Source organism: Paralichthys olivaceus, chromosome 5, assembly GCF_024713975.1.
Source record: "Paralichthys olivaceus isolate ysfri-2021 chromosome 5, ASM2471397v2, whole genome shotgun sequence".
NCBI lineage: Eukaryota > Metazoa > Chordata > Actinopteri > Pleuronectiformes > Paralichthyidae > Paralichthys > Paralichthys olivaceus.
In genome coordinates this window covers 16,580,662-16,607,078 of record NC_091097.1, presented here as the reverse complement: position 1 = coordinate 16,607,078, position 26,417 = coordinate 16,580,662, and the positions used below count along the sequence as shown (strand labels likewise).

General features: G+C 43.4%; 1 protein-coding gene across 25 annotated transcripts; it reads right to left on the bottom strand.

The window, feature by feature from the left end:
* Nucleotides 1–5: 5 nt before the first annotated feature.
* On the bottom strand, nt 6–24,960 carry mapk8ip3 (mitogen-activated protein kinase 8 interacting protein 3). Of its 25 annotated transcripts, none has more exons than XM_069525294.1 (34): nt 24,007–24,960; nt 19,151–19,271; nt 18,755–18,825; nt 17,745–17,836; nt 17,068–17,091; nt 15,841–15,988; nt 14,987–15,218; nt 14,771–14,873; nt 14,191–14,309; nt 12,609–12,620; nt 11,971–11,988; nt 10,487–10,544; nt 10,204–10,356; nt 9,936–9,993; nt 9,657–9,808; nt 9,476–9,532; nt 9,207–9,377; nt 8,271–8,436; nt 7,057–7,107; nt 6,645–6,734; nt 6,328–6,483; nt 6,062–6,227; nt 5,777–5,974; nt 5,492–5,672; nt 5,270–5,389; nt 4,668–4,748; nt 4,286–4,353; nt 3,876–4,024; nt 3,601–3,772; nt 3,330–3,443; nt 2,619–2,657; nt 1,988–2,152; nt 1,461–1,607; nt 6–1,309 (listed from the first exon to the last, which is right to left on the bottom strand). In XM_069525294.1, exons 1-34 carry the CDS (start codon nt 24,310–24,312, stop codon nt 1,185–1,187), a joined length of 4,083 nt encoding a protein of 1,360 aa, XP_069381395.1. In that variant the 5' UTR covers nt 24,313–24,960; the 3' UTR covers nt 6–1,184. The 25 variants fall into 25 exon arrangements, with proteins under 25 accessions (XP_069381395.1, XP_069381396.1, XP_069381402.1 ...); XM_069525295.1 differs by having other exon boundaries at nt 8,277–8,436; XM_069525301.1 differs by having other exon boundaries at nt 8,271–8,403.
* Between the last annotated feature and the right edge of the window lie 1,457 nt (nt 24,961–26,417).

Here is a 26,417-nt window from a genome sequence, read left to right as displayed (position 1 = left end):
AAGGGTTTTTTTTCAGCACACAAATATGTTTAATATTTAATCCACACAGATGGAGGTCGATGCATGAATTTCCATACTGAACAAAGAGGATGGGTTTCGGTGTGTCTGGAGATTTACAATAATCCCTGTACACGTTATGACGACACGCCACCGTTCACCTGCTTTACACCAAACAGTCCGATCCACAGCCATTCAGAGGAGAAATTTGTTTTGGACTCGACCCTCAAACTCTCACGAGATTTAAAGCACATAAACATGTTCTGATCTCTTGACGTCATGCTGCTGCTGCTGCAGGTGCATTTCCTGTCGTTTTGGGCCCAATAACTTTGCTCTGATGAAAAACAAGTCCTAAATCAGGACTCTTCAAAACAGGCAAGATGGAAGGCAAAACATTTTAGGTAACAGTCCAAATAACCCAGACTTGTAATATAAATTTGACAATGTATTGTAATATTGACTTTACATTTATTTTGTTTCGACACATCCTCAAAATCTCAACAAACCCAGCGACTTAAACCGTTCGCAACAATTTTAAATGCCAAAAAAGATTCAAAGTGTCAAAGCACCTGAAATCTGCATCCATCAACAAACAGGGTCAATGTTTTCAGTCACAAATGGTTATGGATTATCTGATTTGTGGTAGAAGTCAGTTTGGCCACACTTGTTTTGTTTTTTTGGGGGTAAAACTGTTGCATTTTGGGGCTGTGGGCTTCACTTCCAGATGAGGTGGAGGATTCACAGGTGACAAACTAAATGAAGGAAGAGGAGGACTAACTCGGGCTGATTTGGGGCAATTGAGGTAAATATAGGAGGAGGTACAGTTTGCTTACAGGGTTAATATAAGATCGATACAGAGGAGGGGAGGTAGTTATGAGGCTGGGTTACAAAGCTCATAAAGATAGTTAACAATGCCCTGGGTGGGAGAGATGGGATGGCAGGCAGATTACTAGATCGGAGGAGGTACTTACAAGGCTTTAGAGTAACAAGGTGATGGGGCAGGAGGGGATATCATAGTTACAAGGGACCATACACAGCTTGGAGGGTCATTTTAGAGCCAAGGGAGCTTTTCCTCGATCGGGGATAATTACAAGGTTTGGGTGGCTGGAAGCTTTTGGGGCCAGGGGGAGGAGGAGGAGGAGGTGGTGGTCGGGTGGGTGTGAGGGGCATTAAAGCAGATCCAGGTGTCATTCAGGTACGTAAGACACCTGCCAGACGATGATGTGGCTCCGCTCAGCTTTGCACAAGGCAGGTTTCATCTGCGAGGCCCCACCGCTCTCTCCCTCCTCCGTCTCGTCATCCTCTCCATCCCCTGAGGAGAAAGATATAAAGAATATAAGAGCTGCATTCAATGGCTGTTACTAAGAATGGTGCCGGTGTTAACCACACGCCTGTTGTGTCAGTGTGTCTGTGGTGTCAGTGTGTCTGTGGTGTCAGGTTGACATGCAGCTGTGGTCGCTCACCTATACGGAAGTCGATGTAGCCCTCTCCTCCACTCAGCACCAGCACGTTTTGAACACTCTGGGCCTCCGTCTCTGGGGGCGCTGTAGAGCCCTGCCCCTCAGACGGACTGTCCAGCACGCTGCCGTTGAGGGTGGCCAGAACATTGCCTGAAACATACAAAGGAGTCGGGGTGCGTTCAAAACCCAAATCGTTTTTGTTGGAACAGATGCTCAGCAACCCTCAAGTCTTAAACAATGATGACAGCGTCCACATCTGCTTTACAAGCACGATTAGCAGACAATAGAGCTTTGCAGAGCATCGGCCTCAGTGTATTATCGTCACAGATTAATGCTGTAATCCAAAACTAGTTATGGGAGAAATATTTTAGGATGTTAACGTTTGCAGATTCTACCTGCTTAGATTTAGTGGCAAACTTCTGTGTGAATGAAAATGGCTGGTAAGGAGTTTAAAACACACTGAATTCAGAACAAGTGATTATTATCCTATGTTTTCAGAAGACAGACAGACAGACAGACTGAGAGATTACCAGGCACTGAGACGAAGAACTTGACAGCATCTCGGTGTCCGTGGAAACAGAGCTGGGCCTGTGCCATCGAGCAGTAAGGGATGAAGCTGCCGCTGCTCTTTTCAGAGCCGTCGTCGCCGTACACGTGGATGACTCCCCCGGAGGACGTTGGAGACACCTTATTGGCTGAGAAGGAGAAGGCGTACAGGTGTGAATAACGGACCAACCTGCATTTTGTTTTGTTTTTGGTGGCCTGACACCAAAAATACCAACAACTTAACAAAAAAACAAATACCACAACACCCACATTTGTCCAAAGATCAACTGAAAATGAAAAATCTTTTTAGAGAAGCACAAAAGCAAATTTGACATGCAATGGGTACACGAATATACAGCATCTTTAAGTTGCAATAAATCAAATGATGAAGAGCATGCAAGGCAACCGATGTGTGAAAGCACCAGTCTGATACAAGTATGAAAAAGAAATCCTTGCACACAGAATATTTTTGGTGACCATCAGCAGAACGAGGACAACAAGTGTCAACCATGTCCTTCGCTGCTCGAGCACATGAAGGAACATGAAGGTTTGACTGGGTGAAGGCAAAGGAAGGGGGATCCCAACGGCAGGGACGTCAGGAGCGCTCCCACTTACCCCTCAAACCCAGGAGCTGTCCCCGGTGAAGGACCACCGCTACGGGAGGTGGAGGAGGAGGAAGGGAGGAGAGCAGAGGAGAAAGAGGACAGTGACAGTAACAGTTATGACTGTGTGAAAAGAAGTGAAACCATCGAAGGAAGGAAAATAAAAGGTGGAAAGAAATATAGTCAGGGACGTCATGGGAAGAAGAGGGAAGGAGCTGAAGAGAACTGCTGCATGTGTATTAATAGAAAAAAGACTCATCAGTTCAGGTGACTGATGAGATTTTAGATTTGATATGATTAGATAAGAACTGATTAAAGACTATAATTAAGGTCATATCGAAGAAAAGATTTAGAGATTTCAAGAATGAAGTTTTAATGCTACGAGAAAAAAATTGTAATTTAATGTTAACGACAATATTACTTTATTCTGGTAATGTTATGAAGATTCTCAAAATGTACAACTTTTTCCTTTCAAGTATCCCTAATACTATATTTGAAGCTATCAACAAAAATCTAAATAGATGAATATTTGCATAAACTTTGTCTCTAATTGGTAAATTCACAGCTACAGTCTGATGGTTTAGCATTAAGCCAAAAAACGTGACTTGACCACATGATGGCGCTGCTTGGTCCTTAATGTGAAATGAAATCATTCTAAATGTGCCTCGACAAACAAATAGAATCATAAATAGGTAACTGATACAGTCGTGTACATGGAACTTACTCTCCGTCAGTGGGATGGAGATGATCACACCGTTTCCAGTTCCTACCCACAGACGATTCCCGCCGATCAGAAGCGCCGTGATTCGCACAAAAGAGAAGCCCAGCTTGCCAGTACCTGTGAGGGTCAACCAGAGTGAGGGCAAAACAATTTAGGCTTAAAGGGAATGTTTAAAAAAGCACTAGAAACATATATTCAGTGGCTAAATTGAAAAGAAACATTTCTACAAGAAGAAACATAAAATTAGTTGCATCCAAACTTCCCCTTATCTCACCCAGCATCTTGCTGACGTATGGCTCGATGTCCACATCCTGGAGGTGCTGGTGTGTGTGAGCGTGGTACAGACGCAGGGTGGAGTCGAGCCGGATCGACACCCACACGCCATCGCCGATCCACGCTAGCTGCCGCACCTGGCTCTCCCTGCGGGGGTGCGCGTCGAAGGACTTCTGCAGCGAAGGATGAGCATCGCACAAACCCACACATCATTTAAATAACAATTCTAAAAAGCTGATGGGTGGTTTTGTCTGTGGCAGAGAATTCACATCTCACCTCGATCTGCATGCTCTTGGGCTGGATGACGTGGATCTTGTTCTTATAGCCGCACCACACCTTATCGTGGACGACTGCCATGCAGCGAATGGAGTGATGAGGCCGACCGAGGTCCATGAGGTGGTAGTTGGACAAATCCCACTGGCCATCTGTTGACAGAGACACACACAGAATGATATCAGGGCCTGTTTATTTTCACGTAAACACAAAACACACAGACTGGTTGTCAGTGCCGGTCAATGAATCCGTGACGAAAGCTGATAAAACAGAATCATGTCACCGGTTCCCTGTGATGTTTGGGATTTCATGGCTCAAGTCGGAGTGCACGGAGCCTGAGTGGTGGTAACGCTAAACTGACATGTTGGTGCTCAGGAGCCCTGTTAAAACAAATATTTCAAAATGCCAAATACCCTCTGATCTGTGGAAAATGGCGAGCGTCCCGTCAGCGAGGGCGACCAGCACACGACCTTTCACATGCCTGCAGAAGGAGAGAAAACAAAGACTGTTGGTGTAACAGAAATTCACAGACAGACTTATATAAACTTTACTCATGTGGTACTTGTCATAACGTAAAACGCAGCTCAGACAGAACAGAATAACACAATAAAAGATGTCGAAGCAACAAGATCTTTACAAACAGAGGCACAGCAAGATTAAAATTACAATTCAAGTAAAAGACATGGCTGAATTCATTTAAAAGTAAGACCATAAAAATAAGTCTTGAAAGAGAGGGGATGTATTTCTAACATGAACATGTGCGTAGCTTGTTTCAAATCTGGCACGACCACTTACACCAGACTGAGCACCGAGTCTTTGAGCTTGATGGAGTGGAGACACTTCTTCCAGTTTCCAACAGCCGAGTGCACGTAGAGCCTTGAGGGACAACACAGACAAGTTAGTCCAGACTGAATTTAAAGGCCTAACACGATACTTGTGAAGATACAACCACTCCAGCCCAACAAGGGACTGAGATTTTCTTAACGTAACAAAGACAAAGCCTAAGAATGAAAATGTAAGCTTATTTAAGATGCTTTCAGACTGAACTCCAGAGAACCTCCACATATTCTGCGGTGTGTGTGAACATGAATGTCCGAGTGAGAGCCTGGGGACTTTCTGCAATGTTTCTCCAGCCAGCATAGATAAAGCTCTGGAGAATGTCTGAATGAGCCCATGTGAGAACACAGCAGGAGATCCTCCGCAGGATTCACTGTGAGTGTTGATGACGTTTCTGACAGACGCAAAGATCCCAGGATGAGAAAGCGGAGCCACACACCAACTAGAAGACACCAACTAAGATGTTGCTGTGGAGAATCTCCTGTGTTGTTCATGTGTGAAAAGGCAAAACTCTGGAGAAAGTCCGGTTTTGGGTCCTGCTGTTCAGCGGGACGACTCACCAGCCGTTCTGGGCCCCGAGCCACATGGTGGGGGCCACGCTCGTGTAGTTTTTGGACTCGTCTCCTCCGTCCTCTGACTCTGGAGGCTGAGACGTTTCCTCTTTGGACTGGCCTCCGCTTCTGTGAGGACAGATGAAATACATGGATATTATCAAATCATTATCTAATGCGCTCACAGGTTTATATTGATTGTCTTGACACGGACAGACTTTGAGCTCTTACCTGTCGGAGACTTCTGTATGACGAGGCTGGGGATCTGTGAAGACGTGTTCGGTGAATGGTCCTGGAGGTCCGGATCTCATCGTGTGGCTGGCTGTTGACTCTGGGACCTCTGTGGCTTCAGTGGCTTCCTCAGCCGACTGTGCGGTGTGAATCTTTCCGTTCATGGGGGGAGCAGTGGGGGCTACGGCACAAAAACCATAGAAACAAATATAAACCTGTAACATTGACACGTTTCTTATCTTCCTATGATAAATCCAGATGCAGGATTATCCACAGTGGGACCACCTTGTCCTTTGTCCATTATGGGGGTGTCAGTGCGTGAGGAGCAGTTGCTACGAGCAACACTGCAGTTGGTGGCACAGCCGACAAGAGTGATACCGGCCAACATGTTCTCCACACTACCGGTGTCCTCGCCTCCGCCGGCGCCACCATCACCTGGATCCAACACGATCTCTCCTGCTGGGTAGTCGCTTTCACTGGCAGCTGAACGCAAAAACAAATATTAACACAACAACAACAACTACAAAACGAAAAGTGCAGAAAAAATAAAGAAAATCACTTTGGTTTTACCTGGTACGCTGGAGATGCAGAGCACGTGCGCGTTGCAGACGTTGAACTGGTCGACCAGTGAGCCCGGCTGGTTGGCGTCGATGATGACCACTTTGCTGGCGGAGTGAGTGCTGGTGAGGATCCACACTCGACTGTTCATGCTGTCGGTTTCTTGGAGCTCCTTTGACTGGGACAGGGAGACGGCAGTGACGATGACAGCAAACCAAAAACAGACCAATAGAATTCATGGTTCAAAAACAAAAAAATCTATAAAGCAAATGATGTACCTTCCTCTTCTCCGGGGACGTGTGGCTGCTCTTCTTCTCAGCTCCGTCCTCGTCAGCGTGCAGGGGATCGCTGCCGCCCAACAGGGCTCTGCTTGGTACCGACTCCTGGCTGCCGACCCTCCATCCTGTCAGGTCCACGCCTGCCGCACACCACAACTACAAGCACACACATACACACACATGCAAAAATGAATAGAACAGAACCAGCCACACTGAAACAAAGGATGCTGCCCCTCGTCTCTTTTGACCTGACTGCCCTTAAATAAATAAATTGAATGAAGTTATTATAATTGGGCGTGGACATCTTTATTTCTCACCTTCCTGTTGGGGTCCTTCTCCACCAGGGGGCGACAGTATACCGGGACAGGAACATTCTTCATGCGATTATCCTCTTTTTCGTTGGTGGTCTAAAAGCAGAGGTGATGAGTAAAGTCATGAAGAAGAAACTACAGCAATGAATTAGGTGTGGTTCCCTCAGTGCACCTCCAATGTGACTGCACACTGATCCAATACATTAAATCAAAGCAGGAGCCAGTGATGAGGACACAACTGTGTGTGTGTGTGTGTGTGTGTGTGTGTGTGTCAATCATGACTTTTCCCACTGTTTTATATCATCAAATAATTAACTAATTAAAACCAAACTTGCAGGAAAAATGAAAACATCTGTGTGATGAGAACTTCTTAAAAGGATCATTCATTTTAGGAAGTTGATCTGTTGGTCTCACTTGCCTGTTGTCTCTTCAGCGGGCTTTCCTGAGCGCTGTCCGTCTGACCACCAGTCTGTGGGAGACCAGAGTTAGAGCCACCATCCTAACAACACACTCTGGCCCTCGAGCTGCACGGGGATCAACCCCTCAAGTCTGACAGAGAAAATCTAAAGGTGCACTGTGACGCTGCTTAAACCTTTTTTTTAAACATTCTTGCCAACGTTGGCTTAAATCAAAGGATAAACACAGATTGTTTTTGTCATCAAAGCTTCATATTTGTCATTATTCCTCAATCGTTGTCTTACGACTACTAAAGACAGATGAATAATAATACAATAATTCTACATAAGAGTTTTTTTTATGTTTTAAATAAACTAGAGATGTTGCATCAATCATCACAGTCTAAATAAATATGTTTTTAAATGTACACTGAACATATACAGAACATTCATTATTAATCAGTGACTTCCCTGGAAGGAAGTAAATCATCTTAAAAAGCTTGCACGTTATCTTTATACTGGGATAATGTGAGATCTCCAAACGAGTGAGTATGATTTCGAGCTTGTGAAAAGATGTTCAGAAATAACTTTCATGAAATCACACTTTGTAAACCTGTGAAAAAATCAGCACGAGAATTTCAACAGTATAAATGTGTGAAGATTCATGGCTCAGCCTCCAGGACCTAAACATGTAAATGGTAAATGTGCTGTATTTATATTTCGCTTACTGACCCCTCACAGTGTTTTAAGGTAAGAGTTAAGGGTTTTTTGCCATTCACACACATATTTATATATATTTACTCACACACTGCCGTCAGTATCTTGCCCAAGGGCTCTTTGGCAGATGGAATGGGGGATGCTGGGGTAGAACAGCAAACCCTCAGGTTAGAGGACGACCCGCTCTGCCTCCTGAGCCTACAGCTTATTTATTTTCTCATCCCTCCACTTATCTTGTCCTGGTCGTGGTGAGAGCTGGGTCACGATTTTCTCCAAATCTTTGAAGGTGTATTTTCACAGGTTTACAGAGGCTGGTTCGTTACCACAGAAATGAAACGTCTTTCTGATCATTTCACAAACTCCAAAGCTTCATCAGACCTCATGTGGTTACACAGATGTCCCCTCCCTGGCTGTCAGTGACGCACATCAATGAGTCAAACCACTGGTAGTTTGCTCTCCACATGTAAACGTGTGTTTTTGTTGTGCAGTGCATGGAGGCCCAGGGTCCGTGTGTACGTGCCTGTACCTGTTTGAAGCGAGATGGCACGCTCCAGCCACAAGCCTGCATGATGCCGTCATCGCGGCGCATGTGCTCGCGGACCTGTCGGTACTGTTCGCGTCGCTGCTCTCGGCGGGCTAAGAGCGCCGAGTCACTGAGGAGAGACGCAACACCGTTACTGGCCAGTCTGCAAGCAATGGAGGGAGGGGAGGCAGGGAAGAGAGAGAAAAGAGCGAAGCGTTAGCAGCCCGGCCAGCCGTCAGCAGGAGGCAGCAGAAAGAGATGAGAAGACTGAGAGGAGGAACATAAAGCAGCTGCAGTGGTTAAACTAAGCTTTGCTCTATAGCTGGAGCCAAACAAGTGTTTCATCACCTGAAACTGAAACGCAAAAGCTTTTTAAAAGCTTTTTTGGCATTTGTGCAAGAATGAGGTGATGAAACAGTTTGTGTTGAGCACGTGTGTCTGATGCCAGTACTGTGTGTATCTATGTGTCTGTGTTGGTGAATAAGAGATTTTAAAAAACAATAAACTTTCCAATTCAAACTCTGTAAGGTAAAAAAAGTGAATTCACCTCAAACTAAATTTTCTAATGTGCAGAAATATTTTCACTACAACAACTTTTGAAGCTTCGGAGCCCAGATCCACGTGCACACAAGAACCGACTTTCTTGAAACTTTTTTTAAACTTCCTTTAACAAGTACCTTTCAGGTTATATCATATATTGTGCCTGAAGCTTCCTCTGAATGAAATATGAACTGGAACAATAATCCTGGAAAGGACCAGCATGTGAATTTGAACATACATCATGTACGTTGAATGTTTGAGAATCTGCTGGAAGCTTTCTACTCTTAAAGCTGCCAAAAGCAAGCAAGCGACCAGGTGTTCAGGCCACAAGCAGAGTGAGAAGCAGAGAAGGTGGGAGCTTCGGTGTGAAGTTAAGTGAAGGTTGCTGCTCACTCTTCGGGGAAGAACTCCAGCGTGCGGTTGGAGGTGGAGATCTGACACATGGTTTGGCTGCGTCGCTGAGAGAAACCAGCCGGTGAGGGCGACTTGTAGTGGATGTTGACGCTGTAGTACGGCCGCTTGACCGGTGGAGGGCTGGACGATGTGCTGAAGAGACGTGCAAAGCTGGTGGACAGAGTCAGAGAGAGGAGAGAAGAGGTTTGATTTGTTTTTAGGTTTTTGTTTTTCTCAAGTGTATTTCAAACATTAAATCAGAATCTCACAACTGCCAGATGGTTGACTTCTTTTTCTCTTGGATTGGAGGACTCTCCCGGGACGCCCTGAGAGGAAAGAGAGGTCTGAGTTCAACGCAATGGAGATAAACCACAGTGGAGTGTTTCTTTTTTTTTTTTTTACAATTTATTCACTGTGTTGAGTTTCTCCAGATCAGCATCTTTCCTCTACCTGATCATTTCCGTCCACCGCACGGCCTCCTGCAGTTCCATCAGTCTCTCTTTGTACTGGTTCCTCTCCATCAGCACACGTGCCATCTCCACCCGGGTGAATCGCCGCCGCTGCGTCATTGTCATGTCGCCGTCCTGCATGGGTGATGAGAACTGGGAACATCGGAGCACAGAGTCATTTAAGAGGCAGACGTGTTTTTCTACAATGTGAGATTTTCATTATTACACTGAATCGGTGAAAAATAAATGGAGGGATATCTCCATGACTCATTTTACTCACATCATCAGCTCCTTCATCCTTAGAGTCCCGAGACGCACCGAGAGCTTCTGCTCTTAACCTGCAACACAAAAGCCAAAACAGTTACAGAGAACTAGTCGATGTGAGGAGCGGTCTCCAGCTGAGACTGGGACTGAATCTCAATGACACAACCTAAGGACTGGAACCGTGAACCCTCACAGACTGAACTGACAGGAGTTTGAAATAAACTGCAAACTGTCTAAAACGTTGTCAACCACAGACAGTATTTGAAGGAACATGTCGTTTTCACCTCTTGAGTTCTTCCTCCAGCTCCTTGACTCTGGCGTCCACCTTGTTCTTTGACTGCCTCACGGCCTCCAGCTCCTCCCTCAGCACCTCCTGCACCCCCGACAGCTCGTCCACTTTGGCAATAAGGTCGTTTTTCACAATGTTCAGAGCGTTTCTGCCGAGCAAAGAGAGAGGAGGCAGTGAGGAACCGAAACAAGCTGCAGGAGACTACGAGCTGAGCCGTCACGTCCAAATGCTCCTTTGACAACATGTCGCACATACTCGTCCTCCTCTGTGTCTCTTACTTGGTCTCTAGGAGCTGTTTGTTCTCTGTCAGCAGGTTCTCCACCTCCTTGCCCATCCCTGAAACAGTCACGTCCACATGATCACACATTATTCACACGACCAACAATCAGTCAACACAAAGATTGACAAATGCATTTCACTGTCTTACATATCTACCAAGGTGTCAGCAGTGTGACAAATGATGAAATACTACAAAGATTAAGTTCTATGTCACAAAACTGAAAAACAGTCGACTCAACTGCGACATCTGCTACAGCATAACTAGGAAGTATTCTCCTATTTAGCTCAGTACTGTGAGAATGTTTTTTCACCCCTTAAAAGAAAAATGATCCGTGATATTCCACAAATGCCCATTTATTCAGAATTTATGGAAGTTAATATGCTCAACCTATTAAATCCTAAAAACGTCTAAATTCTTGCGAGAAATTAACTGAAACATTTACATTGAAGCAGCAAGCAGTGTGCAACACGAGCCCAACCCACAAACTTTAAGCAGAAATGAAAGGTTTGCACATAAGAACATGTAAAAATAAAAAATAATAAAAAACCGAACAAAAAGAGTGTGTTTATTTTATACCAAGTGTCAGAATCTGCAGAAGACAAGTGATAGATTATTGGTGAAAACTCGGTTAGAAAACTTTGTGTTTCGAAAAGTTTCTGCTGTGATGTGTGACCTGACTGGAGAGGAGGAAAAATGACGCGAAGTTCAACTTGTGTCGACTCAGGAAGCTCAGACCAAACCTATAACCCCAGACACTGACGACAACAAACTGCCAGTAACCAGACATGACCTTAAAATAATTCACTCATATCCTGCACTTTAGAGGTGATGAGCAGGGCGGCCTGAGGAGAAGTGTTCTTACTGTGTGTACATTTGTCTGACACATCCACTCTCACCGTAAACAGGCCAGTGTTGGGATATTATTACCGAGCTCAGATGTCACTGGAAGGATCAGACACTTATCGAAAACTGTTTGAGTTGAGTTTCCCAAATTCGCTGACTGCCAATCACTTCGTTGCTGTCAAACTTTAAATCTCTTCTCCTCTCTGTCGCTGTCATTTCAACAATTTGCCACAACCACCCCCCCCCCCCCCCCAGTCGTCTCCAGGCAGCTGAGTCCAATCATCTCATTCCAATCCTCAACAGTCTCCAGATCCCATCACACACACACACACACTGTTGTGTTTCTGCTCTGCCACTTCACCACGAGATCACTCGCCTTCTACATTTACTGTCCAAACAAAAGGGCATTTTTATCTTAATGTTCCATTCTACAAAGCCCTTCATAGGAAATCTTTATAGAGATTTCTTTTTAGCTATGTTGGATCCAAAGGTGGCACCGAATGTAAATATAATATAAAGCCGCACAAAAAAACCAAACAAACAGAATACAGAATAAACCAGAGGGATGTGAAAGCTCAAGGCCAGGGGATGACATAACAAGCAAATGTGACCATGAGAGTAGGCGAGGGGGCGCCTTACCATAGAAATCATCGCGAACTGGAGGCAGAGGAAGAAAAGGGGGAAGGAGGAAAAGGAAAGAGGGAAAATGGCACAGATCGGAGAAGATGGTGAAGAAGAGAGGGACAGAGAGAAGAGAGGATGCTGATAAGCATTTATAAAATCTGGATTTAAGGAAGAGCAGCTGGGCTAGAGGACTAAAAAAGGAGAAGTCAAGGAGGGAGGTTGATCCTGTGGCACTAAATTGGATTTATTTACGTATCAGATTTATTTCAAAGTCCCAGTAAAACAGTTTAAGGAGCATATTGCCTCTGTGAAATAATATGATTGGACATGTGGGTGAGCGGGACTCTGCACTGAGGGGCATTTCAAAAATCTTTCATTTACGATGGAATGAAAAGGTGTGCAGACTAATCACAAAAGGTGACAGTAATTTCACTGTGACTTTAAATGAATAGGGAACAAGTGTTTTACTGCATGTGTATTGATTTTAGACCATATGATATCAAAGAAATCCCTGACCAAGCAATAAATCAATAAAATGGGTTTTGTGGTTTTGTCTGTCTCGTACACACTGATTAGTACCTGCTCTTGGATGTTCAGAGAGAAGTCGAGAGAGTAAAAGAAAAAGATACCAACCAATACGATAAGATACACACCTGAGAACTCGCCTATGGATGTCACCAGCAGAAGCACATAAAAGGGGAAAAAAAGAAGTGGGTGAGAGGTTAACAAAGGAGCTCCCTTCTTATTTCTGCTCTCAAAACCCAAAGGAACCCAATAACAATAATTAAGATTAAGAAAAATCTCACACGATTCATCAAAATGTATGAACCATCGACTGTATATAACGGACAAGTGTCTTAAGTGTGGAAATTCTGCCTCCTCCATGTTAGTAGATGGGGACGTGGAACTAACGAAAAAGTCAAAGTTCACGTCATATAAATTTCTTCCAAATCTGGAGAGCGGGAGGATGTAAAGACATTTCATCCATCTTTATATACAGTCTATGGTCTTAACCCATCATAGAGTGCCAGTGGAAATGTAGGATAAATAACTACTGTGAATATGAACTACACTGCACTGAATATCTAATAGATATAATAAATGATTGAAGTTCTACAAATAAATGTCGATTAAAACCCAAAACATCTGAAAAAGGTTGATGTTAAACCTGGTCCCTCTCCTGTAAAAAAAGAAAAAACTAGAAAGACAAATAAATTGCAAAAGTAAGAGAATGGGAAGCTGGGGTTGGGGATTGTATATATTTTTCTCAGGATGACTGTGAGATGAGCTGCTGGGATGGAGTGTATTCCAGCCTCAGCCATGCAAGGTAAAAAGAAAGAACACTGAGTCAGTGCAGTGGCACATTCACACAGCGTCACACGGAGCTCCTGCCCTGCAGCAACCACAGCAGAACACAAAAACTTTGTGCAATGCACTCATGCATCCACTAATAATTCCCTTTGTCTGGGTCGATACCTATTCTGACATTACTAAATAATATCACGTCTTGACATGTTAAAGCAACACAATGTGAGAATCGCTCGGGTACACTCAGACACTTAAGGGCCCCCTAGAGGTGGGAGGCATAACTCATATTTTTATAGGTGTCATTAATACAAGTTTGAGCCTCGCCATGCACAGCGGTGAACATGTGTATTTGCTTACAAGCAAGACTGAAGAGAACCAGCAACCAAAGAAGCCATCAGGAGCATCAGAGGGGTGATACATACCCTGCACACATGCATTGTATAGAGGCTCCTTGATAATAACATTTTTTACAAATGAATACATCCATAAAGTTTTTGCCATCCTTTGCAGACAGGCACATAGCTCTGCTCTGGTTGTTGCGGATGTTGTGATGTGACATTTGAAGCATATAATGCACGTTTCAAATTTTCCTGCATGGTTCATCTGTTCAGTGTCAGGTGTACCGGGAGCACTGTGGCAATGGCAGAGATGCTGTTTTCCATATTTTAAGTTCAATCAAAATTATTTTAAAACAGTTACTTTCGTTGTGTTGCTTTAACATGCAGGACATTGTCAAGGCAGGGTACAGGACAAGTCTCTAACTTCACTTCCACCAGATCCCGTCAGGAGTAAGTGAAGGAGGCAGCACTTTTATGTACAGATTGTTTCAACTTTATTGTCAAGACTTACGTCTCAATTAAGGAGATTTTACAAATGATCCAAAAAAAACAGCAGCAGCAGATATTTCAGCCAATCTCCTGTTCATACCTAGCAGCTCGGCGCCCGCATCTACATCTCCGATGATGTCCGACTTGGCGTCTTTAATCTCGTGATAAAGGGAGTCGGTGTTGATGCCGAAGGCCTCGTTCACGATGCCCTGGGAGGGGCTGAAACACACATAGATAATAATCATTAAACAATAAGAGTGGAATCTAGTTTTATTCAGTTCAGTTGAAATATAACACTTCTCTGCAGGTGAGGGACAAATATGTTTGTCAGTTAAAGCCTGGCAACCCTCAGCCGTGGTCATTTACATGTTTCACTCTTACCTAAAGAATTAAAGAATCAGTAACTGGCCTTGTATTGATGGGTAAAAAGGACCACATAGATTTTCTTGCATGTTTGACCCTAACTGATGACAACTCTGAATAAAAAAATATGGGAAATGTACATTTTTAGAGTAAACGTGCAAAAACGCTGATGCGGTCTTTTAAAATCTGCTGACTAACTCATAAATAAATGTTGAAAGACATTTTTACATGTTTCTTTAAATCTTTAAAATACAAGATTGTCACGAGACGCTGTCGATATATGCCGTGAATATATCGTGGCCACAGTGTAGAGGTACCTGTTTCCTCCTCCGTACACACGGTGGTCCACACACATGTCGAGCTCAGGAGTAGAATCGATGATCTCCTGAAACTCGGACCATTCATCACTGCTTCCCATCCCTGGAGAAATATGACACAAACACTCAGCTGCTCTTTGGACTTTAAACTACTTTGGTTGCACTTTGCATGATTAATAAAACATTTGCGAGTTTTGACCCCCACGCTCCTCATACCGATGCTGACGTTCCTGGTTTCCTGGGAAACCTGCACTTCCATATTCCGGCTGAGCCGCTTGGCACTTTTCCTGTGGTTCCCGGCCCGCATCACATCAAACTCGGAGTGTGGGAGGAAGCCCTCATTGATCGGGGTGACGGTGGCGGAGGGGACGGAGGAGGTGGGTGTGTTGGACTTGCTCCCCGTGCTGCTGGGCGTGGCTGCTACTGAGTCGGATTCTGATCCATCCTCCTTGGTGCACAGCGGTGGCATGAGATGATGACATGGTGACAAGAGACAAACAGTTTATATGAGCATCTTATAGGTAGGTCAGGTAATTTGTGTATATTTAGAAGACGACTTTAAACTTATTTGATGAATGAGATATTGTGCATGTGCCTCTTGATTCTTTGGGTCCAGGATTAATTCTCTAAAGACTTCAACAGGTTGTCGATCATCTTTTAGTCAATGCACAATGGCTGTTTTTGTCACATATAAAGCTCAATATACTATAAAATTAAAAAAGAGGAAACTTAAACTTAAAGCGCCAGTGTAAAATAAAACATGAGGACACACGGCAGAAGCTTCACGATCACAGAGAAAAGAAAATTCTGTTGAAAAGCGTTTACAGGGTCCCCTGCTTGCTTGAGTCAACACATATTCTTAACAAATCTGACTTTAAAGAGTTGGTTTCCAATTCATGTGAATAAAACAGTTTCCTCTAAAGTGACACAAGCAGGCGGAGGGGAGGTGGTTCCGTGTGGGTGTGGCTAGAAGGACGGGCAGCGGTAAGGCAGGCCCCTCCCCCTTTCCACTTCCCAGGCTGCGGTTGGTGGTCGTGGAGGAGGACACGGCCGCTGGCTGTCAGTCCCACCTGAGAGGCGGAGCTGAAGATAGACTGGCCGAGACCGCTGACCTGCCAGATGTCTTTCCCGGGCATCATCCTAGCCCCCCCGAGACCCCCACGTACCATGACCTCGCCGCTGGGGTACAGGCTCAACGACGGCGGGCGCTCCGCTTTGCTGCAGGTAAAGAAAACACAAAGAGGTGGAGACTTTAGTTATTTGTTATATTTACTCACTTCCGTCCAGCACAGGGGGCCGGCCTCATTGTAAAATAAAGTATCCATGTTACAAGTGCACATGCTCAGAGAAGCCAGGAATAACCAGCATTTATTATCGATGCACAAGCACAAATCAGGGTCTAAAAAAAAATCAATCAATCGTTACTTATGGATCCACTTTAACATAAACACTTAAACCAGCAGTGAACTTTTAATGAGCCAAATCTGTTCCATAAACATGTGCCGATAAATCAACTCAGATCTCCCAGCTCCCCCCTGGGTGCGCTGAGGAGGGGGCCACTGACACTCGAGATCATTTGTGGAATGAACCCCTGCATGACAGGATCTGGCAGGTGGCGTAATTTAATATTACCTTGGTTAGCTTAGTTTACATGGTGGAGGTGACATTCAGTGTAGTAACTTTCCTGTATCTGTTTCCGTTCATGTAAAGAACATAAATCATATCACTGTTAGACAAGAAAGTGAACACGAGTATTTAAAGTAGATATTTTTTTAACCGTGTGGAAAAAAAACGAGACACACACAGAGGCAGCAAATGCCTGCAAATATGGAAATGTAGAGACGTGCAGCTCAAACTGCAACTGTTTGTTAAAGTCATTTCTACTTTGCTTAAACTTGATACATATAATTACTTCCTCTTTGTAAAACATATCAACGTCATCCCTAGAAACAAGCAGGACAGGCTGACACACAGAGGAACTGCAGACACAAGCAGATGAGGGAGCGGAGGCAGATGCAAAAAGTGGAACAAATGGATTGCATTGCTTCAAATGACCTTTAGACTATTCCTTATTTCACACATTCTGATGAGAAAGCAGCATTAATGACGCTCTAATGATAACAAACAGCTGCACCAAGCATCTGCAAACACATAAAGGAACACGTTTTCAAACGAGGAGTTGAGGTACAACACCGACAAGAAGCGTCAGCAGCTGTTTTTTATTTTTAAGTCCAGGCAGGCATTTTGTTTTGAACGATAAAAGATTCGGGGCAGTTGCGGGACCATGTTGGATTTACCTTTTCCTCCATGTGTGGCGTTGACTGTGCAAAACAGCAGCACAGAGAGCAAGCCAGCAAGACAGACAGACAGACAGACAGTGATTAGAGAAATACAGGAGACAGGAACATGCAGTGACACATGAAAACACGTAGACACAACCCCACACCTTCACAAGTCAACAACTGTGCGACAGACTGTTTGCACAAGGCTGCTCTTATTCTCATTCAGGAAGAAAAGTTGTAAACTTTCATGAGCCACACTCAGTTGATGGTTTGTGGGATTACGATGACTTTCATTAGATTGTATCTGAGTTGAGATCTGGGAGACTGTGTGTATCGTGAACATGTTGCCATGGCGACTTATCTGCGATTCCGCGGCAGAAACTGCACCAGAGGTTGCGCTCCTCATGTGTGGTGCACAGAAATATTCAGGACCCATGGGTTGACCTGTCGCTGAATTCTGCAAGCAGGCTGATTAACTAAATGTATATTTTCCTTATTGTTCCAGACAAAGCTCATAATGGCTGCCGGGGGTTTGTGTGCATTTTCTCTCCTGTCTGTCGGTGGGAGGTACCAGCTGTTCATCTGAGCATGAGAAGCCTCATACATACATACATTCAGAAAAATACATGAAACATCAGCAACAAGACAATGGGGTTAAGATGGATGAGCTTTAAACATATAAAACAACTCACGTTCGTCCACAGCCGGGTGCTTCTGATTGGCTGTTGGTCCCTGCCTGCTGCATTTTGGACCGCTCTATGTGCTCGACGTACGTCTGGATCATCTGTGATCCACAACAGGAACAATGAGCAAAGACTTGAGGAGAGTGAAGGAATGTGAGATGCATGTACTGGTGAGTAAAAGGAATGTAAAATACTCTATGAATTAAAATCTACTGCCAGAAATATTTTGCAATCGGATTTATTATAGTGCTCAGAGGACCATTGTGTGATATCTGAATACTGCTGTTTATTTCATATAATTGGCATTAGACCTAATTAACAAACTGTGTTTTGATGTATAACATTTTGTTTTCGGTGTTTTCTACTATTCTACTATTTGTACTTTCCAGGCAGCCGCTGACTCCCTTCATGGAGTCCACCTTCCAAGGAGGTAACCTTTTCATTGAGTTTGCTATTTAGCAGGCTTAAGCAAAAACTACAGGGCGGATTACCACTAAACTCAGTGGAAGGATGCAGTCTGGGTCAGGGAAGAACCCATTACATTATTGCTGTGGATCCAGATCTTTAACAGTGCGAAATAGAACATTTTTCTAAATTTTCCTGGATTTCTCAGAGAATAATTCACAGATCTTGATGGAGAAAAAAAAAAAGCAGGCATGTTTAGGGGACTGATATTTATGAGTTTGCGCAATCTGGTGTTGATCCAAATAAAATCCTGGCGGAGGTATGAGTTGCCTGAGTGCCTGTTTCTGCTGTGTTTGCTTTTACTCCGGTTAAAATAAGAAATATGTAATGAATCTTTTAATATTTTGACATTTTAGAGAAATGATTGCATTCTTCAATGTGGCTGAAGACGGTTAAACATGAGCTAAAACATCCTGTCTTTGATAATGAAACATGCGAGGATGATGATACAGAATACAGTATTCAGATGACCCTTCATTTGATAATAACAGGCCGGCAGGTTTGGTGGATTTCATGATGTGTGAAGAGTTGTTAGGTCGAACGTTTTCTCTCACCTCAGTGTGGCGCTGGTGCAGAGCGTTGTACTCTTTCTTCATGTCTGATTCTCGCTCCTCCAGCCGAGTGACTGAGACACAGACAGACGGAAGAACAGTTTAGAAAAAAGAATCAATCCAAATATGGCCGACTCTAATCCTATCCTGTTTGCCTTTTCGTAGTATTAGTTGTCAACAGTTAAATATGGAAGTTTCACTATATGAGGCCGGTGACGTTGATGTGAGAGAGGGGGACGATTACCTTAACCTGAGTCAGGTTTATGTAAGAATATATATAACAAAGTTTTGGAGTTTTAAACTGTTAAAAACTTAATTTCCAGGTTTCAGGAGTTCACTCAGATCTGGTCTCAGATTGTTCTGCAGTATTTCACAGTGTGTGAAGTCACGTCCACTCACTCTGGTCGGAGTAGTTCTTTGTCTTGAGCTCCAGCTGTTTCCCCTGCAGCTCCAGAAACTCCACCTGTACCTGCAGGTCCTTCTTCTCAGCTTCCAAGGCATCTTCAAACTCAATGAATTTCTGGTGGGAGAAACATGAGCAAGAAGTTCAGCCTCGACGCAGCTTCACTTCAAACCACAGATTTTACAGAAAGTCAGATAACATGATATATTTTCACAGTCGTGTACAGGTTGGATTTGAAATCAATATTGAAAGAAACACAATTTACAGGCTTGAACCTGTGATTCTAATCTTGATCATAGCAGCCATGTTGAGTCATTGTGCTGCAATGCACAATGAGAATAAGGCACTTTTATAACCTATCGCTCACAAAAAAGGTTGGAGATGGTCGATACGTCTATGAAATAACATATATTATTCCGACAGCGAGCACTTTAACTCTGAGACTGAGCAGCCTGAGGCAAACACAGAGCCGTCTACTCCTCTTTTACGTTACCCGTGTTTTCATTTTTTGGTTTTAGTAAAGCTGTTCACAATGACGTCCTTTTTTTAGTGGAGTGAGTCTGCAAAGTCTTAATACTGTAATCCTCTGCATGCAGCAAGGCCACGGAATCAGGAGCGTGCTGCACATATGTAGCACAAAGAAAGTTGAATGCTACAATTTGATGTCTTCCACAAATGCAACAACTAATTTAGTCAAGAGTTTAGAGTCTAGAGTTCTTGAAATACAATCATTGTACAACATGAGGGAAACCTCCACCACTGAGGGGAAGCAGAAGCTGGAATATCACAGAAATGTGAGTTTTCCTTATTTTTCAAATAAGGGTGATTATAGATTTAACAGATATGAACATCAATAATTATAGTGATATCATTTTCATCAACGCAACAAAAGCCTGATGATATAATGCTCATAGCAATGTACAATCACAGTGAAGGTATAACACAACACTGAGATTTGTAAGAGTTTAAAACCACAACCTTCGCTCAGGAGCAAAAATCTTAAACAAGAAATATTTCTGTATGTGTGTCAATATATCGACTGATGTTGAATGAATGAATGAATTATTTTGCCCAACGTGAATGTTTATTTAACGATTAGTAGCTTTGTTGTTTTTTCACATTTACTTCCAGTGTGAAAAGTTAATATCAAATACAATAATAAATATATCAAATAAAGAATCCCATTATGCAGATTATATTTTCCAGCTCCCATAACATTCAATAATCTTATCTGGGGGATGTTATGGTCTGTTTTTTTGTAAATAATAGAAAACCAGACACAAGCAGTTCTGCTCATATCAATTTTTTTTTTTTGACTGAAAATATAATAAGATCAAAACCATTATGCTACAGCAGCAGACCAGAACTACACACATTATACCCTTCATCCTCTCCTGCAGTCATGTCCTTCAGACCTACTCCTCTATATGGTGCATTCACCTGCATCAGACATTTCACCTCTCATCACATCTCAAGAGTATTTGTGACTACAATGAGGTGCAGAGCACATTACAGACTCTGTGTGTCCCGGTTAAAACAACCGCTGTGCACTTTGATTTGTGTAAATCGCAATTACACTGGTAAAATGACACAGTGTGCAGATTTAGGGGCTGGATTATTGTGTTAGTCTGTGCACTGTGAATAATTCATGAGGCAGCGCGGTGATGACAGAGTGAAGCTAATGTGCTCTCCTGACAAGCCACAGCTAAGTGTGTCTGACTGCAGCGCTGCCACACATGCAGTCACTTACACTGCGTGATACATGAAGACGGCGTGAACTGACGGCAGCGTTAAATAATAACAGAGAGAACAATATGACGGTTTTTTTTAATCAGTGAAAAAAACCCTTGAGGAAACAGTTGTCAGTTCAGATTTGTCTCAAGTGATTTAGGGGGAAACTGGCTTGTGACCATGAATGTGCAGAACTGAAGATGATTCAGTCGGTTTCCATGTTGACTGACGAACGACATCAGGAGGGAAAGTGACGATAATGAAATAAAGCAGCGACAGAGGCTATCAGTCTTTTTACCGTCATCACACTTTGAGAGGTGTGAAACCTGCACAGCTGCTGGTGGGATCGCTCCAGCAGAACAATAAGATGGAAACCTGCAGCGACGGAGATGCTTCTAAATGGCTGAATTTGTTAACCTCGCTGTGATCTGGGATCTCTCCTGAAGTCTCCACGAGCAGAGAGGGAGCACTGAGCTTTGTTTACCGTGAGCTGAGGCCTAATTGTAATCTGAGCCACATTTTGGTCGCTGTTGTAAGAGGGTGTGTTATTGTTTTCCTCTGCCTCTGAGATTCTCTCGCTGTCTTACTCTCACACAGCTCACTCTTCTTATTAGCCTTTGTCTGTCCAGTTCTGCCTCTGCCTTTACTTTCTCATTCACTCACACTGCGGCCTCATAAAAACCTCAAGCGTGTTTCATTCTCTCTCTGCTTTTGTTGTCCTGCCTCGGCTCCTCATAAGCACAAATCAGGTTACAGTGCCAGTGTGCTCTGTCTACTATTGATTTCCTATGAATCCCCACCCCTTGCACGTCATCCCATCCCCCTCATCATACACTCCTCTCACAGTCGGACGAAACTGTCTCTCTATTCACTTGTGGCATTCAAAAAAAATATAGAAAAAAAGAAATACTATGTATATAAAGCTGAAGGTGATACTGATTGCTCCTCTGCTTCAGTAAACAGTAAACGCACCAAAACGTTCCCATGATATGGAAAATCTAGGTAAACAGAACTGATATTGCAAGGTTGCATGGTGAGTCCAATACTTTTTTCTCCAGGTGAGACTCTAGAGAGCATGTTTACAGATATATTGTATTTGTATGATTGTTAAGAAAAGTGCTTTATAAACAACGGTTATTATTGTTATGTTATTATTGTCATACGATCTCCTAAGTAGCAGGAATCTTACGATAACTGTCAGTTTTACTGTCAGCACCGCCATTAAGCAAATCAAATTAAACAACATGTTTCCAGGCCTGTTTGCATCTGTCATTTAAAACCATGACGATGGCAATCAACAGATTATGAAAACAAAATGAAAACAAATGGGATAACTGGCAGAGGAGAAAACACAGAGGGAGGAACAGATGATGACACAGGCTAAAAGCTGAGCTAAGCTGATACCAACAGAGCTGCCAGTGATATGCTGAGGCCTCTTTGGATGGGAGGAGGATTAAAGTTGCTTTATGATGACCGCTGGATCCCACGGCTGCTCAGTCGCCGGAGGGGGGGGGGGTTAGACGGTAATGTAATAGCTCCATATTAATGTCCACTTGTGTTACTTGTCTCCCTGTTCCTGCTGTGTTTTCCAGTGTAAGTGCTCAATGAGCCTCACGCTTACACCGTTCATCTCTTTCAAATTCAAATCTTGGCTGGTTGAGCTTTTGTCGACGGGAACTAAATGCACTGCTATCGTGTGATTGCTGTGTTTGCATACAGTGGGTTCATGCATTTGCATCATGAGTACCAGCTCAGGAGGAAGACACGTGTGTATGTCAGTGTTGTCAGAAGTTGCACTGGTGTTGGCAGTTGTCACAGTAACATTAGTGGTGGTGGATGTATTATTATTATTATTATTATTATTATTATTATTATGAACAGTACCTGTGACACCAGAACTAACAGTCGTATGAGCAGCATTCATTCACACTGCAACTAAAATGTGTTCTGCTCTCATACATAAATATAACGTGTGATTGTTTTGGCGATTGCTTACATTTCTTTTTCCCTGTTCTTTTGCCATTCATTTTAAATTAACATTGCGCTATTTTATTTGTTGTCTTTCCCTTTAAATGTTGATTTTATTGTATTGTTTACTTGTTGCCTCTGATTTCTTTTATTCCAGTTTTTATTTGTCCTCTTCATGAAGGTGCTATACAAAGCTATTTTTCTTTTTGTTACTATTATTATATTTATTATTATTATTATGCACAGATAGTGTGTCTGCGACCGTGACAGCAGATGTTACCTCCGTATCTCTGCTCAACAGGTACAGTATGTGGCATATTAGATTTGAATGAAGAAGCCGGAGGCTGAACAGAATTGTGAGAAATATTAATAAGAGTCTGCTCTTTGCAGAACTTTATAGCTCTCTTGCAATATTCACTGTGCTATATTTATCTTTCTCTGCAATATCAATGTTTCATGGGAAATCCATTCACTGTGCATATTTTCACACGGCACATATTTTTCCTGCCTTTTCACTGTATATGTTAGTGTGATTACATTTAACACATTTTTCGATATTTATTTTATATTCCTTACACTGAAGTTTTGCATGTTACTTATAACTTACTGAGGCCTATTTTGACTCTTGCTGCCTTAACGAGACTAATTATCTGATGTTATCTTACTTTCTTTTCTCTCTACTTTTTCTCAGACCTTGCGGTTGCTCCACTGCTTCTTCTCAGACCCCTGAGGTTACTGGCTTTCAATTTTTCACCGAGCTTTATTTTGCTTAAGAAAGCTGGTGTAGTTCACTTGAAGTAATATCAATAATGTAAAACAATATGTTTGCTTTAGGAGTTAGAGATGGAATAAAAGAAGACAAACGATAGGACACGTTTAAAGAACATCTGTGACCAGTGGAGTTCTTGTTAAGTGCTTTTGCTGAACATTACTGAATCATATGTGTTTAAATGAGATAATAGGATTACAGTCGTTCTTTTGACAACCAGGAGTCAGCAGAGCATTGAGACTAAAAATAATCTCATGTCACAGTCCTGAACATGAGTCACATGTCTGATGAAACCTCTCAGCTCAGACAGGGAACCGTGACCAGGAGGAGGATGTGATGGAGCTGGTGTGGAGGCCCAGAGAGCCGGGGGAGGGGGTCACTCACCTCCTCAGCCTGCTTCCTCAGCGCCTTCTCCCGCTCGTACTGGGTGATGAGCTGCTCGTTGTCCTCCTTCAGCAGCTCCAGCTCCACCTCGTGCTCCTGGTTCTCGGTCAGCACCCCGTCCAGGTTCTCCAGCACGTTCACCACCAGCGGCATCAGCTCCTTCACCACCTCCTCGTCGTAGCTGCGGATCAGCCGCTCGAACTCCCGGTAGATGCTGTTGGCCAGGCCCGACACCCGCTCCGACATCACGGAGCCGGAGCCGTAGTCGTCCTGGTACACCACCTCGTCGATCTGCAGCTCCATCATGTTGGCAGCTGTTTCCCAGATGAGGAGGCTGCGCTCGGACACAGTTTCAGGCCTCGACGGCGACACCGTCCCCGGGTGTGGATCCGCTCAATCACTGCTTTTACCTCAAATCGCGAAAACGCTTGATGCCATTTTGCAGCAGAGTTCCTGGGTGAAGACCGGCTGTCGTGTAACCTTGAGCTCGCTCCTGAAAATCTCGGTAGTGATATTTTGGTGTGAAGAGGGCCCCCTCCTCCTCCTCCTCATGCCGTTGTATCGCCTCCAGACGCGGCTCGGCTATTCCTCTGCCCCGGCGCACAGCATCCGATCCGGGGAGCAGCGGGTGTGAGGTCCAGCCTGTGGATCGGCCCTGGAGGATGAGTCCATGCCGAGGAGCCGATTCGTCGATGATGTTGCACCTGCCTCTCAGAAGCCGCAGCCATGGACCCCAGCCATTACAGGCAGGGGGAATAAATACGAGAATAAATTAGGTCAATAAATAACGTTCCGCTACCGGATCTCCGCCTGACGCCCGATCGGCCGCTACACCACCGTCTCTCCCATGTTTCGCTCCCCTCGCTGCCGATGCTGCTGGGCCGGGCGTTGGTGGTGATGTCTCCCGATGGGAGAGGCTCACCCTGCTGATGGAGGGGCCAGCTGACCGAGTCCGCTGACGTCACAGCGTCTGCATTCAGCGAGCGCGCTCACTGCGTCAAGTCAGACACGCGACAGCAGGAGCGCGCACCGGTATTTGCATTTCAAAGTAAAGCAACAACAACAACAAAAAAAAGAAATGAGATGCTATCTAATGTTACAGCTGTGCAGTGACACAGTCCCTTGATATCATCACTGATGAATACAGTAATTTGCTTACTTTACTTTTAAACTTAAAGGTGCGGTAACTTTTAAAAGACTGAGAAAAATAAGACAACCCCGATAGGGAACTACAAATTAATAACACAACCTGAGGACGAGATGCTTGAAGGACTGGAACATATGCTGGGAAGTCATAACACAACAATGTTATTGGTTGAACTACATGAGATATGGAATATGCAGTTTCTCATGCCTAACTCATAGCAACAAAAAATCGGATTATTTTAGCCTCTACAGCTTCAATCTTGAGTTTTCTTTAAGTATTTGTTTCTTCGGTGTGACCCAGCTTTACTAAAGTGCACATTTTATTCATTTACAACAAGAATGGGCCATTTGTGAATATTAAATTATTATTTTATTTGTCTAAGCTATCTGTCCTTAGACAATAATCATTTTTTGTGAGCTTACTGCAACATTGTTTGATCTCATAGGCACTTATATCTATATGCCAGTCCATGTTATTATCACTGGACTCAAATGAAATTGAAACATTACAAAGCTCAACCTCATTATCTTGATATCTTGTCAGCTCACTGAATATACTGTGTAAAACATGGAGAGAAAAACCATACAGTTTGAACTCATCAACATTCATATATACACATTAATCTTTTTAAATTGTGATATAAACATATGCAATCACGAGTGCATGTTCTCAGTATCAGTGGTAACTAGAGACTTGTTTTCTGTAGCTTATTTTGAAAGCTTAAACCGGAAATGGTCGTTTTGCCTTTAACAGCCCTTTGACCCAAGTCTGCAGCAGCACTTCAATAATGACAATGCACTCTACGAAAACGAAATAAAAAGCTGAACTGTGGCGATAAACAATGTCTGATTGACTAAATCTCATGAAATCGTATCGATCAATTGTTTTAAAATTGGGAGTAAAGATGGTTTTTAGAGAGAGAATACTGATATATTTCAGTTTACTTCCCATCTGGCAGAATTAAAACAACTGTTAAAAATCTTTGTATAGAGATCAGCTGGTCTGAGATCTAAACAGTCACAGTTTGACTTTCAGCCTATATAAAATATGTATTTAGCACTGGACATGAATTGCAACTCAATTAAAATAAATGGTGTAGTAGCAGGTTCGTATTGAAAAGTGTATGAAAAGATGCAGATTTCAAAATTTTTGCCGACTGCATTCAATTTTAGATAGGAATCAGGAAAATGTCTTAACTTTGGATCACAGGAGCATGAAATAATCTCATCTAGGTGAGGAATTCAGCTTTCGACAAGGGATTTGT

What these genes read in the sequence shown, in the direction of transcription:
- mapk8ip3 (XM_069525294.1), bottom strand. Translation starts at nt 24,312, where the DNA reads ATGATGGAGCTGCAGATCGACGAGGTGGTGTACCAGGACGACTACGGC. An exon ending in GACTCGGTGCTCAGTCTGGT is followed by an intron (nt 4,354 to 4,667) that starts GTAAGTGGTCGT and finishes CTCCTTCTGCAG; the next exon opens with GCATGTGAAAGGTCGTGTGC. An exon ending in ACAGCTCCTGGGTTTGAGGG is followed by an intron (nt 2,153 to 2,618) that starts GTAAGTGGGAGC and finishes TCTCCTTCTCAG; the next exon opens with CCAATAAGGTGTCTCCAACG.